Raw genomic sequence first — 15,558 nt, 5'->3', positions numbered from 1 at the left:
ATTGCCCTAGGTCACCTGGATTTTGCATAGCTCTCCAAAGCAAAGTAATCTGTTGGGTGTATTGCAGAAGATGAATTTGGGATTTCCTTGCTTATTGGTTCGTCAGACCCTTGACATGTTGAATAAGGGGGAAAAAATAAATGAAGCCATTTGTTCCAGTACTTCAGGGCTTGTACCAAGGGTTGAGTGAGATATCTCAATGAGTACAACAGAACCCAGTGACTTTGGGACCCTAGAACAGTAGAGTTTAAATTGTTTTTGGCTCCAGGCACAGAGTCAGGGACAGAAAGAATGACATTGCAGGATTTTGCTGCTTACACTAGCATGCTTTTCGAAACTGGATGGCTGCCTCTACCTTCCCACTGCACTTGGTGAGAATTGATGTTTCCGCTAAAATAATCAGCGAAGAAGTAGTCAACTCTGTTGCTATTTGCTACTGAAGTTGTTGTTCTGAGGCTTGAGTCTCAACATCTCAGGTGAGATGAATGATGGTAGATCAGGCTTTTTTGATAGCTATTGTTTTTCTCTCTCTGGAGTCTCATGAAACTGCACTGCACTAGGGCCATGCTTGGTTGGATTTTCTACCACCACAAGGGCTAGAAACTTACTGTATTTAAATAGAAACATACACTTTGAAGAAGCTTAATCTGCCATGGGTACCAGGTTATGCATCAAGTGGGCTAGATCTGGCTGATTGGTTGGGTGTTAACAGCTGTGTTTTATACTGAGGTTAAGAATGAGGTTTTTAGGGGGAAGAAATGTGTGGGGAATACGAAATAAGCACAATGGGGCCATCACTCTTCGGGGGATGTTATGCTCCATTCACATACAGTCTATTTTTATTACACCTATAATGGCTGTTTATAGACTCTACCTATTACTGGGGTAGAAATTGAAGTATTCATACAGAAAGGTGCTCTGAAAACTGGTTAAAATATGATTTGTAAAGGCAGATTGTGAAAACTATGCATGAGTTAAACACTCCATTTCAGTACTTGATCACTGCCAGAGGACATTTTTGACCCAATGAACTGATTTTGATATGTTTCTATTATAGGCATGATTTTTAATGAACACGATCAGGAGGTGAGAGACTTGGGCTATCAGAAGCATGCCTTCAATATGCTTATCAGCAACCGTTTGGGATACCACAGAGAGGTGCCAGATACAAGGGATGCAAAGTATGTCCTTTATACCATTTGCTCTATAAATATAATGTTAAGTTTTCAAGGGTCCAGTATACTAAATAATGAGACTGAAATTAAACATTTGGCCGTTACACATCTATTACATTTTGCTTTCAACATATCAGTTACCACTGAAGGCAGATTTCCAGTCCTTTAATACTTGCAGCCAGATGGCTTGAGGTTATTCTTTTAATTTGGAGGGTTTGCTTTATTGAATACTGTTCAGAATTGGATCTCAAGAGGCAAACGGAAATGGGATAATAATTGTACATAATTGAAAAATCTCTATTGAACAGGTCACATGAGAAAGTCAGACTAACGCTATGTTAAGACAGTGCGTGTATGTAATTTTAAGATCACCTACACAAACCATATATCTACCTACTCTACCACACAAGTCTCTTTGAATTTGGATTTTAAAATACAATATGTCTGCAAATAAATACATATACAGTAGAATCTTTACAAGCTAATGACACTCAGCTGAAAGGGTTAAAGTAGAAATTATTTTCTCAGTCAGATGTTAGATGGAGAAGCTGATTGGTTAGAAAGTATCCTGCTCAATTTAAATATGAGAAGCCATCCGGTGGTCATCCCAGAGACCTAACTTCAAATATAGGGTACATAAGAATGTCCATACTGGGTCAGACCAAAGGTCCATCCCACCCAGTATCCTGTCTGCCAACAGTGGCCAATGCCAGGTGCCCCAGAGGGAGTGAACCCAACAGGTAACGATCAAGTGATCTCTCTCCTGCGATCTGTCTCCACCCTCTGACAAACGGAGGCTAGGGACACCATTTCTTACCCATCCTGGCTAATAGCCATTAATGGACTTAACTTCCATGAATTTATCCAGTTCTCTTTTAAACCCTGTTATAGTCCTAGTCTTCACAACCTCCTCAGGCAAGGAGTTTGACAGGTTGACTGTGCGCTGAGTGAAGAAGAACTTCCTTTTATTTGTTTTAAACTTGCTATCCATTAATTTCATTTGGTGGCCCTAGTTCTTATATTATGGGAACAAGTAAATAACTTTTCCTTATTCACTTTCTCCACACCACTCATGATTTTATATACCTCTATCATATCCCCCCTTAGTCTCCTCTTTTCCAAGCTGAAAAGTCCTAGTCTCTTTAATCTCTCCTCACATGGGACCTGTTCCAAACCCCTAATCATTTTAATTGCCCTTAGAATATCAGGGTTGGAAGGGACCTCAGGAGATCATCTAGTCCAACTCCCTGCTCAAAGCAGGACCAATCCCCAGTTTTTGCCCCAGATCCCTAAATGGCCCCCTCAAGGGTTGAACTCACAACCCTGGGTTTAGCAGGCCAATGCTCAAACCACTGAGCTCTCGCTCCCTCCCTCCCACTCCCCCGCCCCCATGCCAGTTGATCTTTTTTGAGATGAGACCACATCTGTACACAGTATTCAAGATGTTGGCGTACCATGGATTTATATAAGGGCAATAAGATATTCTCCGTCTTATTCTCTATCCCTTTTTTAATGATTCCTAACATCGTGTTTGCTTTTTTGACTGCCGCTGCACACTGCGTGGACGTCTTCAAAGAACTATCCACGATGACTCCAAGATCTCTTTCCTGATTAGTTGTAGCTAAATTAGCCCACATCATATTGTATGTATAGTTGGGGTTATTTTTCCAATGTGCATTACTTTACATTTATCCACATTAAATTTAATTTGCCATTTTGTTGCCCGATCACTTAGGGGTAGTAGAATGGGTTTGATGATCCCTAATTGATATAACGCAGAGCCTCTCTGTGTTTGTTTTTTATGTAATGGACAAATAACCAACTAAAGGTGAGATTGATTCTATGTGGTGATCAGTGTGCGCTCAAGAGATCTCCATTAATGGACTATCGGGGATATTTCAAGTGAGGACAGAGATATATTGAGCATAGAGAAGTTTGTATAGTGCATACATATATTCTGTGCAGGTGTACTCTGAACTGTTAATTTTAAAGGAATGATATTATGGGGAAAACCCCCAAAATTCTGTACCTGTATTATAATTACATACTGGGTTCTTTAAAAATGCTTTCATTTTTAAAATCTAATATATGTTTTTCTATTTATTCTGTTGGAGTGAATAGCAAAAAGGTAAGCAATGTGGTGAATGTAAATGGCTGACTGCTAATTTAACTTTTTTTTTTAATTCACATTTTGTGTCTCATGCACCAGTACAATGTTAAGGTTTTTAATTGGACTTAAAAGTGTTTAATTAAAAACCTAAATTGGGTGTAAATTTACTGATACAAACTTAATGAGCACTAGGATTCACAGAAAGCTATTTTATTAGATTCAAGAGGTATCAAATAGTAACTGAAATATAGGTGGGGGGTTGAGAGGGAGAAAGCTTTCAGAAATACACTGTAGGAGAGCAATCTTCCTGATTCCAGGCAGGGCTAGATGACCTACATGCCTCCTCCATCTTCCTAATTATAGACCTTATGAGTCTAAGTATTCTAGAACAACGTTTGTAGCTTGATTTTTCTTTTTTTAGACACACCGAGCACTCCAACTCCCACTGAAGGGGTTTCAAATTGTTGTGTTCAGTACCTTGAAAATCAGACCCTTAAAGTTTAAACATTCAAGTTAATGAGTGTTTGAAGGCTTGATGGAGCCTAAGAATGGCAGAGTTCTCTGTCTTTATATACTAAGCCACATTGCTGCATGCTGATAAAGGCTGGGAAGGTGAGAAAAGCTGTCTTAAATAGGGTCATTTCTTGATGTCAGGAAAATAGTGCTATCTAGTGACTTTCTCTTCAAAAGCACAAATTTTCTCTACTCTATTACACTTAGAGTAAAGCAACCATCCGAATGCCCCAAGTGTGCCTCCCCGCTCCAAATCATGGTGTAACTTTTGTTTTTGTTGTGGTTGCTCAATTGTGTGTAAATGTAATGGGCCATAGTTGTTGCACAAAAGCGCATATCCCTCCCAGAGCTGAATCCACTTGAATTCAAGTGAACAGGCTTCTTGACGCAACCAGAGTTGCATTTTAGGTCCAGAGGTTTTTGCTACCACTTGATCCCCTCTCAAATGCCAGTAATGACAATTTACCTTGTATCGTATCAGATTTGTAGACATCAGGGAGAGAATTTGAAATAAGCAGATAAAAGTCCTCATATTTTTGCTGCAAGACTTTCAGTGCCTGCTGTAACTATTATGTGTTAGGAATCTGACCCTTAGCATTGTATGTGTGAACTGTAGGTATGAGGCTACTCTATACTTTGTTGAGCCCTAACATAAGTATTATGTTAATGAACATGTCTTAGGCCTGGTCTATACTACAGAGTTAGGTTGATGTAAGGCAGTTTACGTTATCCACTAACTGTACGCTCTACAGCCTTGCTTCCGCTGATGTAAGCACCCTACTGCACTGACGACATAACCACATCGTCCATGAGAGGCGCAGGGCTTATGTCAATGTAGTTAGGGCGACACAATGTCTGTGTAGATGCTAGGTTACTTACCTCTATTGGCTGTCATTCTTGTCAATTTCATGGCTCCAATGGAGCCATGAAATTGACAAGAAAGCTGGCTCCTAGCTCCCCAGCCTGTCTCTGCTCTAAAGCAGGGCTGCCACCCAGACTTCCAGCTCAGGCTGCTGCCCAGGCTCCCAGCTCCCCACAGGGAGCCTGCTGCCTTCCTGACTCCCTGCTACTAGCCTGGCTGCTGCCCCTCTGATCTGGGCTGCTGCCCCTCTGATCTGGGCTGCTGCCCAGGCTCTTGGCTCCCCACTGGGAGCACAGCAGCCAACCAGACTCCGGGCACGGATCTCCCCGCCAGGAGCCTGGCTACCCTCCCCCAGGCTCTCAGCTCCCTGCTCTACAGTGGGAGCATGGCTGTGTCTGGTGGGGAGCTCTGCACCTGGAGCCCGGTGCAGAGTCAAGATGTCGGGGGGGGGGCAGGGGAAGCTGGGCTCCTGGTGGGGAGCTGCACATGGAGCTGAGAGCCCTGGCTTTCAGCCCCCCACGCTGCCCCTCTTAAGTTGGTGGAAGTGCTTCTGGTGAGGATGTGCACCACTGACAGAAAGAGGGCAGTGTGGACACGAGCCACTGCAGTAATTACCGTGGTGGCTGTAAATTGACCTAACCTAGGTTGGCTTAAGTTTATAGTGTAGACATGCCCTGAGCGTAACACTGAAATGTAAGAGAACAATTTCTAATACAGTATTAGTGTTGCTGTTTATGGAGCTTTGTCAGGAGGCGCAGTCCTGTACAGATGTACATTGAACATAAGTGTGTCTTTTGTTTGTAGGTGCAGAGAAAAGTCCTACCCTTCTGATTTACCGTTTGCCAGCATAGTTATCTGTTTCTATAACGAAGCATTTTCTGCTTTGCTTCGGACAGTACATAGCGTACTGGATCGCACTCCAGCATATCTCCTTCATGAAATTATCTTGGTGGATGACAACAGTGAACTGGGTGAGTGACAATCTCAGTAATGCATTTGTGCTGGCGTTGCACATCTATGCTTGCACCTACTGGAGACGTTCGGCTTTCCTGTCTCTTCCTGTGCTTTTATCAATAAACCATGTATCGTGTAGACATGACCATTCAAAATAGTTAGGTTTTTAAACTTCACTTGGGCCAACTAGTTATGTGTTAATGTCAATAATAGTGAAGATTTAAGCAGCTGGGATCAGCTGAGCTATGCATAACCTATGACAATATATAGGAAAGTTTGCTGGGCCAGCCTGGTGTTTAGAATGGCTTATGCAGATGCTCTAAGAATATATTCTTCAGGCCCAAACTCTCCACAAGCCTATATTTACTACTGAAAAAGAGTTGCTTATACACAGTCCTGTGCCTCGCAGTTGTTTGTGTGGCCATATAAGTGGCTGTAGCATTGTAGATATAGTATGTGATTTCTGCCAGCTCATCAATTCAGTGGTGGTGTGGTGTACTTGGGAGCAGAGTCCAGCTTTTGGGCTGGGAATGCTGTGCATTACTCTTGGGCAACCTTGAGGTTGCCCCGGGGAGTGGTTTTCACTAGCTTTTGACGGAGCAGCTGTCTGGCCCTAGGAAACTGGAAAGGGGTCAGTGCAGTGGTGGGGCCCCTAAAGCGGGTAGGTCTGGCAGAATGAGTTGTCAAATATTTGTCTGTGGTTTAAAGATCATGCGCCAGCCCTTTTCTTTAGCACGCTCTGCAAATCAAAATAAGCCACTAACTTGGAAGCATTCTGGCATTTGAAAAGCTAAGCAGCAGCTGAGAAATATGTCTGTATAAACAGCAATTACAGCAGCATTGTGTGTGCTTCCTATTTTCTTGCTGTATAAACATCTGCAGCCTTATGTATCTCTTTCATCTGATCCTTTTTTAATCTACATAATTAACTCCTCCTGTTTATCACCATCTGATTTCAGGCTTTAAACTCTCTTGTCTTTGTGAGGCTGATTACATCTGTATGGTTTAGAATGGAATTCCCTTCTTGTTACAAAGCTAATTTGTTTCTATTGGGTCAGAGCAAATGTTAAAGTTGGAGAGAGAACTAGGATTAAATACTCTGTCCTTTGCCAATAAGCATGCTTAATGTTTAAATGCCTGTTTCGAGGTTGTCCTCTTGAGATTTGGAAGGAATGTGCATCCCACACCACAGAGTTTCTGGCACAACTTACTGCTTTCAAGTTTCAGAGCCTTTAAGTTCAGCAGTAAACTTACCTCAAAATTAAGTCTTCAAATATGGCACTGACTAAACATAAACATCCTTCCTTGCTAACCAAGCCCTCTGACCCTGCTACTCTTTTGGTATGTAGTTATTTTGAAAGCCTAGTTAGTCTCAAAGCCTTGGTGTGGTCATGCTAATATTTCTAATTTTAAACCAGGCTCAAGTGGCTGGAGAATGGGGTGAGATTTCTTCAAACAAAAGGATTGGTGCACTCTCTCATTGATAGTGTAACAAACTAACGATGACATTGATACTTTCTTCTAATGGAAGAAATTTCACAAATAAAAGAGAGCAGGGGTGGTTTTCTCATTAAGACCCTGGACCAGAACTTCAGTCCCTGGCTCTGTACAGATTTCTTGTGTGGTCTTGGGTAAATCACCAAATTCCTCTGTGCCTTCATTAACTGGTATAAAATGGAGATGATAGTACCTTCTTTCTCCTACCTTTTGTCTTGTTTGTTTAGCTCTTCAGGACAAGGATAGTCTCCGACCTGGAGTACCTGACATGGTCTGCTGCTTAGCCTTATATTCTGTCATGTATAGCTCATGTCTTTGAATTTGGGTTTCCCCTCAATAAGTTCCTTACACACATGAACAATTTAAAATGCCCTATACACTAAAGAAGCTTTTCTATGTCTCTGCTGGAAACCATTCAGGGGCTGGGTTCCTCCTCTTCACTCACTCTGGCTATCATCCTATCTGTTGATCTTCATCCAGGATTTTCCCCCTCTCTCTAGGCTACCTTCCCTCCTTCTGTGATTTAATCCCTACCTTACTAAATGCAGCACAGAAGAAGGTGACCTCCATGACTTTGGCTGGTGCCATTCTTCCCTTGAGAAGAAGAGACCAAAGAGATGAGAATGAAGTGGGGAAGTATCTTCCTCAGCTGGGCCTCTTGCCATGCAGCTGTCCCACACTGTCCTAAAGCCACTTTTCTGCTTTCTCACGAAGAGAAGCCTCAACTACCTCAGCAGAGCACGATAGTGGCTGGAGTTGATTTCCAGAGCTCCCTTGCTTGCCTGAATGAGGGGAGAAGCTCTTCTTCAGGGGCAGAGGTGGCTTTTGGGTGCTGTGACAGACAAAATCAGCCTGCCCTGCTTACAAGAAGGCTAAAGAACCTCTCTAGTGGGGAAAGAGACACCAAGGTAGTCTTAAACCTCTGTTCCAGAAGTTACCTTAAAAAGCCTTCCAGGGGTTCCCTGGGGCCTAACCTTTTGTATTCCACTGTTTTCAGAGACTGTCCAGGGGGGCACACACAATCTTCCGCTAATCACTTCAGCCATGTAGTGTAGGGGTAGTGATTTGCTGTTCTGTTTTCTTCTTGGCAGGACCAGGACTTCTGGGGATTGGGAAAGGTGGGAGCATTTTTTGCTACTCTCCCCTGCCCCCAGAGCCTCACATGAAGCCTTTGTCCTCACTCTGTTAATTTTGATGTTTAACCTTTCCTAATTTAATTTCATCATGTGAGTTCTCCATTTCCTGTAACCTCATAGCTATCTCTGCCTTGGGATACTAGATCAAATGAAGAATAGTTTAGGCAATAGTTTTTGTTCCTGTTCATAAGTCCTTCTGTTTTTGTGCAGCCCTGTCTCACTCATTTATATAGTATTATTGGGATGATGCATGTTGAGTATCCCTAACTCTCTATACGATTTCCTTCAAAACCATCTCTCTTACTCCTTCCTTAGCACATTGTACCATATTTAAGACCGGGGACAGATAGCATCCTTGAGGCAGACAGCATAGGGACCTTTGATTTACTCAGCAGGTGTCTCTCCTAGAAGTTTTAAGAGGGCTTTAGTCAAAAGATATTGCTCTTCCAATATATTCACTGTCTTGGATGATGTCATAGTATTCCACAGCTTTTCCTCCCTATCCACTATCCACAAGACTTTACTGAAGTCTCATAATATGTAAAGATAATAGCTGGAATGCCTTTTGTTTTTTCACTATCTCCCTTATAAAGAAATGCCTAGTTCTTCATGTGAATGTACAGTTTTGCCCTCCACATACATCCAGGGGTGCTGGAACTAGAGGTGCAGGTACTTTCCACTTTCAGCACCCCCACCATGAAAATTGTTCCAATGCCCCTGCATCCATCTATTAGGCAAGATGGTCAGGGACGCAACCCCATGCTTGGGGTGACCCTAAACCTCTAACTGCCAGAAGCCACCAGCTCTCTCCTTGTGTCTAATGATGAGCTTGCTCCCCACAGACCGGGGGACACCAATTCAAAACAGCACCAAATTCTGCCAGAACAACAGATGCAAAACCTGTAGACATATTTCCATAGCTATGACAATCGGCACACCTTTCAAGATCCATAGGTTGTACACATATCTGTGACAAATGTGGTGTACCTCATCCAGTGCAATAAATGCCCCAATAATAACTCTGTGGGTGAAATCACACAATCACTATGCTTTTGAATGAACTCATACAGGAAAATAAGACAAAAACAGCCAATCACCTGTAGACGAACACTTCACAAAGTGATTATTCTCTCTATATGTGACCTCTCAGTCCTCGTTCTTGGAGGAAATCTGCACACCTTTGAAAGATGAGTCTGGGAGCTTAAATTCATAACGTTGCTAGACACTAAAAAGCATGGACTGAATAGAGATACTGGGTATATGGCTTATTACAGCCATCTATAACCCACTAACAACTCCTCTTCCCTTTCAGCTGCCTCCCCCTCCCCCCCCGCCTTCATTGCTCCCCTATGATGGGAAAATTGTTAACTGGCCACTTCATCTTGAATGATCCTTTTGAAATGTGCTAACTACTTACGTTAAATAATCTGTTCCACCTTGTATTTAGCTGTGACAATGAGTATGTTTTCCAGACTGAGAGAGAGCTCTGTGTATGCTCGTCTCTCTTGCCAAAAGAAGTTGGTCCAATAAAAGATATTACCTCACCCACCATGTCTCTCTAAGGGTATGTCTACATGGCGATGTAAGCTCAGGGTTAGTGGGACTTGAGTCCACTGACCCATGTTAGGGGGGAACCCTGGGCTTTGAGCATCTACATTGTAATTAAACCCTATTTTAAGGGTTTTCTTACCCTAGAGCTCTGGGGCTCTGGCAACCACACCACAGTGCACAGACTCCAGTCAAAATAACCATATCTCAGAGTCCCTAGCACCCCCTCACCCCCAGTCTAGCCCTAGGACCATGGTGCATTGTGGAAAAACTTTACTGCCTGCCCTGCATGTTGCAGGAAGTTTGAACAGCCTCCAACACAGCCTGCCAACCCGTCATTTTGGTCTGTGCTTTCCAAGCTACAAGAGCCAACAACATGGAGGAGGTGCCTTTTCATGAACTTCTCTTGCTTGCACGTTTGCTCCAGTGTCAGGAAACTGGCAGAGCATCCATGAGGCGCTGGTGGACATATCGATGGTATTTTCTGTTTCACAAAAGCTACCTGATGAATTTCCTGATGGAGCAGCAGGAGGAAGAGGAGGATCTGTTGCCAGCTAGTTGGGGTTGGAAAGTTGATGGAGAGTAGAGTGGGGGGCTGTGGCTTCTGAGGCAACGAGGCATGTGGTTTACCCTGAGGAGGTAGGCATTAAAGCTATTCCAGAGGTAATTGGTGGCTTTCAGTGAATGGGGTTTCCTAATTGCGCCAGGCCGTTGATGGGACTCATTTGCCCTCCTCAAGGAGTACCTGAGTACGTAAATTGCAAAGGCTCCTACTCCATTGTTATGCAGCCACTGGTGGACCACAGAGGCAGATTTATGGATGTCAGTGTGGTCTTCACAGGAAAAGTCATGATGCCAGGGTTTTTTTTACCGTTTGGGAGTATACATTCATGAATAGGCTGGGAAACTGTTCCCACCAAATGACATTGACATAAACAGTGATACTGTCCCCACTGTTATTCAGGGGGACCCCACGTACCCCTTTTTGCCTGGGCTTATGAAAACTTATCCAGATTGCAGAGGACCTGGCAAAAGAGGGTTTAATTACACTCTCAGCACTTGTAGAATGATTGGTGAATGTACTTTTGTCAGATGAAAATCCTGTTGGAGATGTCTACAGACCCATTTGGATGCCAGTGTCACCAGCGCTGTCCACATCACTGTGGCTTGCTGTGCTTGTCACAACTGTGTGAAGCCAGAGGTGTGCCATTTCCCCTTGAATGGACCCATGACAGGGAGGGTACTGTAGATTGGTACCCTCAGCCAGAAGGTGCAGCTACCGCTGCAGGAGCTGCCTGCACCCGGGCAGCAAGTCAGGGATGCTTTATGTTCTCATGTTATGAACTGACATGGCCCAAAGGAGGCGGGGGAATAGTACCTGTACAAATGTGCTTGTGGGGGAAACCTGGCTCATTAATTTTTTGGAACGGGGGGCAGTGCTTGGGAGGAGCATGGGCTTGATTGCTATGCAATGTAAGTCTGAATGACATGATGAATAACGAATTTGGTTAGACGGGGGGTGGGGGTACAAAGGCTGTACAAATGAATTTTATTGAAATGTGAATTGCTCCACCTAGTTAAATAGAGGAACACTGTTTGTTTACTAATGCTTAATTGGTCCCGAACATGATTTTAGCTTTATCATCTCAAATCATGGTTGTATGATGTGGTGCAGTGATAACAGTAAACTTCCTTGAAAACATAAGGTTTTATTTGTAAACACATCTTAAAGCAGAAAACCACTCAGTCATTTGGGCAGGGCAGCTGCCACATCAACAGCACTCCGCTCCCCCCTCTCCCCCCAGGTAGGAAATAGTTAAGACCTGACACAATCCCCCTATGTGTCCCCCCCTGCCCCCAGTTCTTTTCCCTTCTTTACATGTTTTCCCCCTCATTTGGAAGCAGGGGAGGGGATCTGGAAGAAGGAAGGCTGCGTGGGGTTTAGTTGTATTGCCCAGCCTCTCTCATGAGTCCTGAACGCATGGGCCACCCCAACATGGAGTAGTCCAAGCTACTGCTGGGCTAAGGGGATGTTTGGGCATCATGGCATGATGTGAGAGAGGCTGCAGGTGTCGGAGCTCTTGCTGCCATTATGGAAACAAGTTGCTGAAACAGTCCTCTGTGAGCTCTGTCCTCCTCCCTTAGCCACTGTTCATGTTCCGGGAACTGCTTTGCAAGCGCCAGCTCCCTTGCTGAAAACCTGTCCTTTACCTGGGTGGTGAGCCTCACTTTCCTCCTGCCTGTCAGTGGGCCGTTGTTCCCATCTTTTGTCCCTCTTCTTCGGGTACTAGACCTGCTGGTCTATCCTCTCAAGAGCATCAATCATAATTTCATCATAGAAACTCTTCCTTTTGGAACGGTCTGGGAAAGGTACATTGGGCCAGGGATGGAGTTCCTGAAGAATGGAAGGCAATAGATGTTGAGGGGCCTGAAATAGGACAAGACACAGAGGGTTATTGTCTAAAGTAGCTCCGTGGAGGAGCACAAAGTTAATTATTGTGGAATTTCAAGGGCATAAAATGTAACATTCCTAAACTGAACCAACACATATTGTGAAGGGGATGCATCAGTCCTCATACTGTCTCTGGACACAGCCCGGTTAATTGCAGTTACAGAAGTGCAGAGACAATGGTAAGGTTAAAATTATAACCTTTATTCTGTTTCATAAAAATTTCATAACTAATTACCATATGAAGGGGTGTTTAGTGCCCTCTCTGCAAAGGTTTTTTCTGTCACTTCAGGCCTTTCGTATTTTGGAAGACATAACAGTTTTTGTGGTGCTCTATTGGCAAAGGGAGATGTTGTTCCAAGCTGCTGGAGGAAAACCTGCAGTGTATGCAGCAGAAGTATTCCAACTAATAGTCACTGAACAGCACATCTGTGAGTGGAGTGAGCTAGTCAGCTATATTGAGGGGCTTGGAAAATATGCTCTTCCCGGCAGTGTGACTAATTACCAGGAGTTCTTGTTTCAGGAAGAGTTTGCAGCTATCAGCAGCCAGGGTTGGGTCAGCAGCCATGAGGGAATTAACATGATACTGTGTTAGCTCACACGTGGCTTACCCTGTTATGGCTGCACACAAACATGCCTCTTTACTCCACCCGGCACAGTTCTGGGAAATAACTGACAGTACACTCGAACTGAAATGGACTAGATTTGGAAATAGCGCACGCATGCACACACGCTCACTCACTCACTCTCTCCCTCTCCCTCGCCCAGGAGGAGTGATTACAGAGTGGCAAATACCTTCTTATTGACAGGAAAACACGAATGACCCTAGCAAACCTCTGAGACAGTTAAAATGAGTGTTTGAAATTCCAGATCACCATTTTGAGCTCCATGTGTTGGTTTGGGAGGAGGAAGAGTGGGATTGGGGAGGCCTGGCTGCTGTGATACGGTCAGCCATTAGTGGCTAAACATTGGAAGCTGGGTCTTATCATTTTTGCATTGCTTCTTACAGCAGAAGCCCCTCCATTACTGTAGCAGTGCACTTCAAGTCAGACACTTCTCAGGCTCTGGGGCAGCTTCTGTCTCCACCAGGTTCTCTGCAGGCTCAGCAGCAGGCTGTTCCATGGGAGAGGATCAAAGAGTTCTTCCAAGTAGGGACTGAGAATTTGCAGTTGAGCCTCATCCACGGCCTGCTCTGGGACTGTTTTCATTTAAAGTCACTTCATGTTGTTCACTGGGAGCCTGCTGCTGGTTCCTGTCAGCCTTCATGCTGGATTCAAGGGCCAGCAGGGCATCATCCTGGCTGACCAGGTCATTGTGAACCATGGTTGGCTCCGTGCTGGGCGCACTGCCCAGGACCCAGTCAAAGTCCTCATAAAATGGTCAAGTTGCCCGACGTGCGGTTCTTGTCCCTGGTCTTCCAGTACTTGCTCTTCAGCCTCCTAATGCGCTCTCTGCACTGATCACCTGTCCGGAAAATCTGCAGAGCTGACAGCTTTTTAACTATCTGCTACTATGCCTAGTCATTCCTGGTGATTTTTCTGAAGTCCACAGTTTTACGGGCTTTGCACCAGAGGTTCGTCAAAATCTGGCAGTGCTCCCATGATGAGGAAGCAGCTTGCTTTGCAAAGGCTCGATTGGTTCGCTCTCCGTTGCAAACCCAGGAGGCTCTCTGATGGTGTGCTTGCAGATTGGTGATCGGAAGAGAAGGGGTGAATGCTGACCTGGACTGCCACCATTTGCCAATGGGCGTGTGTGTGTGTGTGTGTGTAAGTTCTTTTTTCAGTAGAGTGGATTGCAGGTTGTTGGGATAGAAAGTACTAAAGAAGTTGTCCCATGGAATTGTGGGATACTTCTAGATGATTCCCAGAACCCGAGTCAAGCAGGGCTGCATCTATACTGCAAAGCAATAGGGCTCAGACCCTGGCTCCCGGCTTGACTCAAACTGGGTCTGAGCCCTGGGTTAGTGCAATGCAGTGTAGACGGAAGAGGGTGTGTTTAGGCTGGAGTCCGAGCTCAAGCACGGATTTACGTTGCAGTGTAGACATCCCTAGGAAGCCAGGAGTGAAGATGGGTGGGTTACTCTGTAATAGCTCTATTCTGTGTGCTCCCCCGAAGCTCTGGTATAGGCTACTGTTCAAGACCGGATGCTGGGCAAGATGGACCATAGTGTGACCCAGTATGGTCACTGTTCTGTTTTTGTAATATATAAAGATGGTATCAGGAATTCCTTTTTGCTTCTTCACCATCTCCTTGATAAAAAATTGCCTTGTCCTTTGTAAGAACGCACAGCTTTGCCCTCCTCATCCATTCCACTGATGACAATGACTTTGCTCTTCTTATAACTGATGTCTAGCAGGCCGATGCGATTTCTCTCTACTACGCTACTTCTACTCCAATGTTTCTTCCTCTTCTGTAAAATCTTCCATAACCCTGGTCCTTGTAATATCCCAGCTGGCTGGCTGTTTCACTGTGACTTCATTTGTTCTTTTCCATGTCTCTGTGTGCTCCGTTACTCTTCTCCAGTATTCTGGCTTTCATCAGTCCCTCCCCACAATGACAGTAGCCTGCTGCCCGCCTTTCCTTTACGTGGGAAATGTTGGCATTGAAAAGACTGAGGAAGTACAATGCCTCTTACCATCATTATACACTTGTATTAAGGTGGTACTTACAGGCCGTAATAATGATCTCTGCTCTCCTTCAAAAGCATGTACTTCTTCCGGAGTGTGTTTTGATCCTCCTTGGGTTCTGGAAAGGTGCAATCGGAGTCATAAACTACTTTCGCAAAAAGAAAAGGAGTACTTGTGGCACCTTAGAGACTAACCAATTTATTAGAGCATAAGCTTTTGTGAGCTACAGCTCACTTCATCAGATGCATATCGTGGAAACTGCAGCAGACTTTATATATACACAGATCTGTACAAGTTTTTTCATGCAGTTGATAGATTTCCACTCCATACGGCTAAATGCAGTGCCTTGCATAATGACAGGTTTCAGAGTAACAGCCGTGTTAGTCTGTATTCGCAAAAAGAAAAGGAGTACTTGTGGCACCTTAGAGACATATCTTTTAGACACTATTTTGCAAAAGCAGAGAAAAAAATGGACCAATACTTTCATTATCCATACCTGTTGAGTTGTTGATAGATGTTTTCCCCCTCGAAGGCATTAAGGTTTATTTTAGAGTGGTGATCTTTGTAGGACACTGCTAACTTAAATCACACAACTGTCTGAAAGTGTTATTTGTAGCAATAGTGGATATAACACCTAAAATAGCTACATTGGAAAGAGATGAGAGAGAGAGAGAAATATTCCTTTTT

General features: G+C 44.1%; 1 protein-coding gene across 10 annotated transcripts in view; it reads left to right on the top strand.

The window, feature by feature from the left end:
• Positions 1–15,558, top strand: part of GALNT11 (polypeptide N-acetylgalactosaminyltransferase 11) — a 105,663-nt gene that overhangs the window by 29,377 nt on the left and 60,728 nt on the right. For all 10 annotated transcript variants that reach the window (XR_012157629.1, XR_012157630.1, XM_073334613.1 and 7 more), the window contains 2 exons: positions 1,058–1,181; positions 5,465–5,631. Coding sequence is in view for 8 of the 10 variants with exons in the window: in XM_073334613.1 (XP_073190714.1) it covers positions 1,058–1,181; positions 5,465–5,631 (291 nt within the window). In the remaining 2 variants the exon portion in view is untranslated. The remainder of the gene's footprint in view (positions 1–1,057; positions 1,182–5,464; positions 5,632–15,558) is intronic.

Source organism: Lepidochelys kempii, chromosome 2 (genome assembly GCF_965140265.1).
Source record: "Lepidochelys kempii isolate rLepKem1 chromosome 2, rLepKem1.hap2, whole genome shotgun sequence".
Classification (NCBI taxonomy): Eukaryota; Metazoa; Chordata; order Testudines; family Cheloniidae; genus Lepidochelys; species Lepidochelys kempii.
Note: the sequence above shows the minus strand (reverse complement) of the source record. Positions and strands in the feature narration are given on the sequence as shown.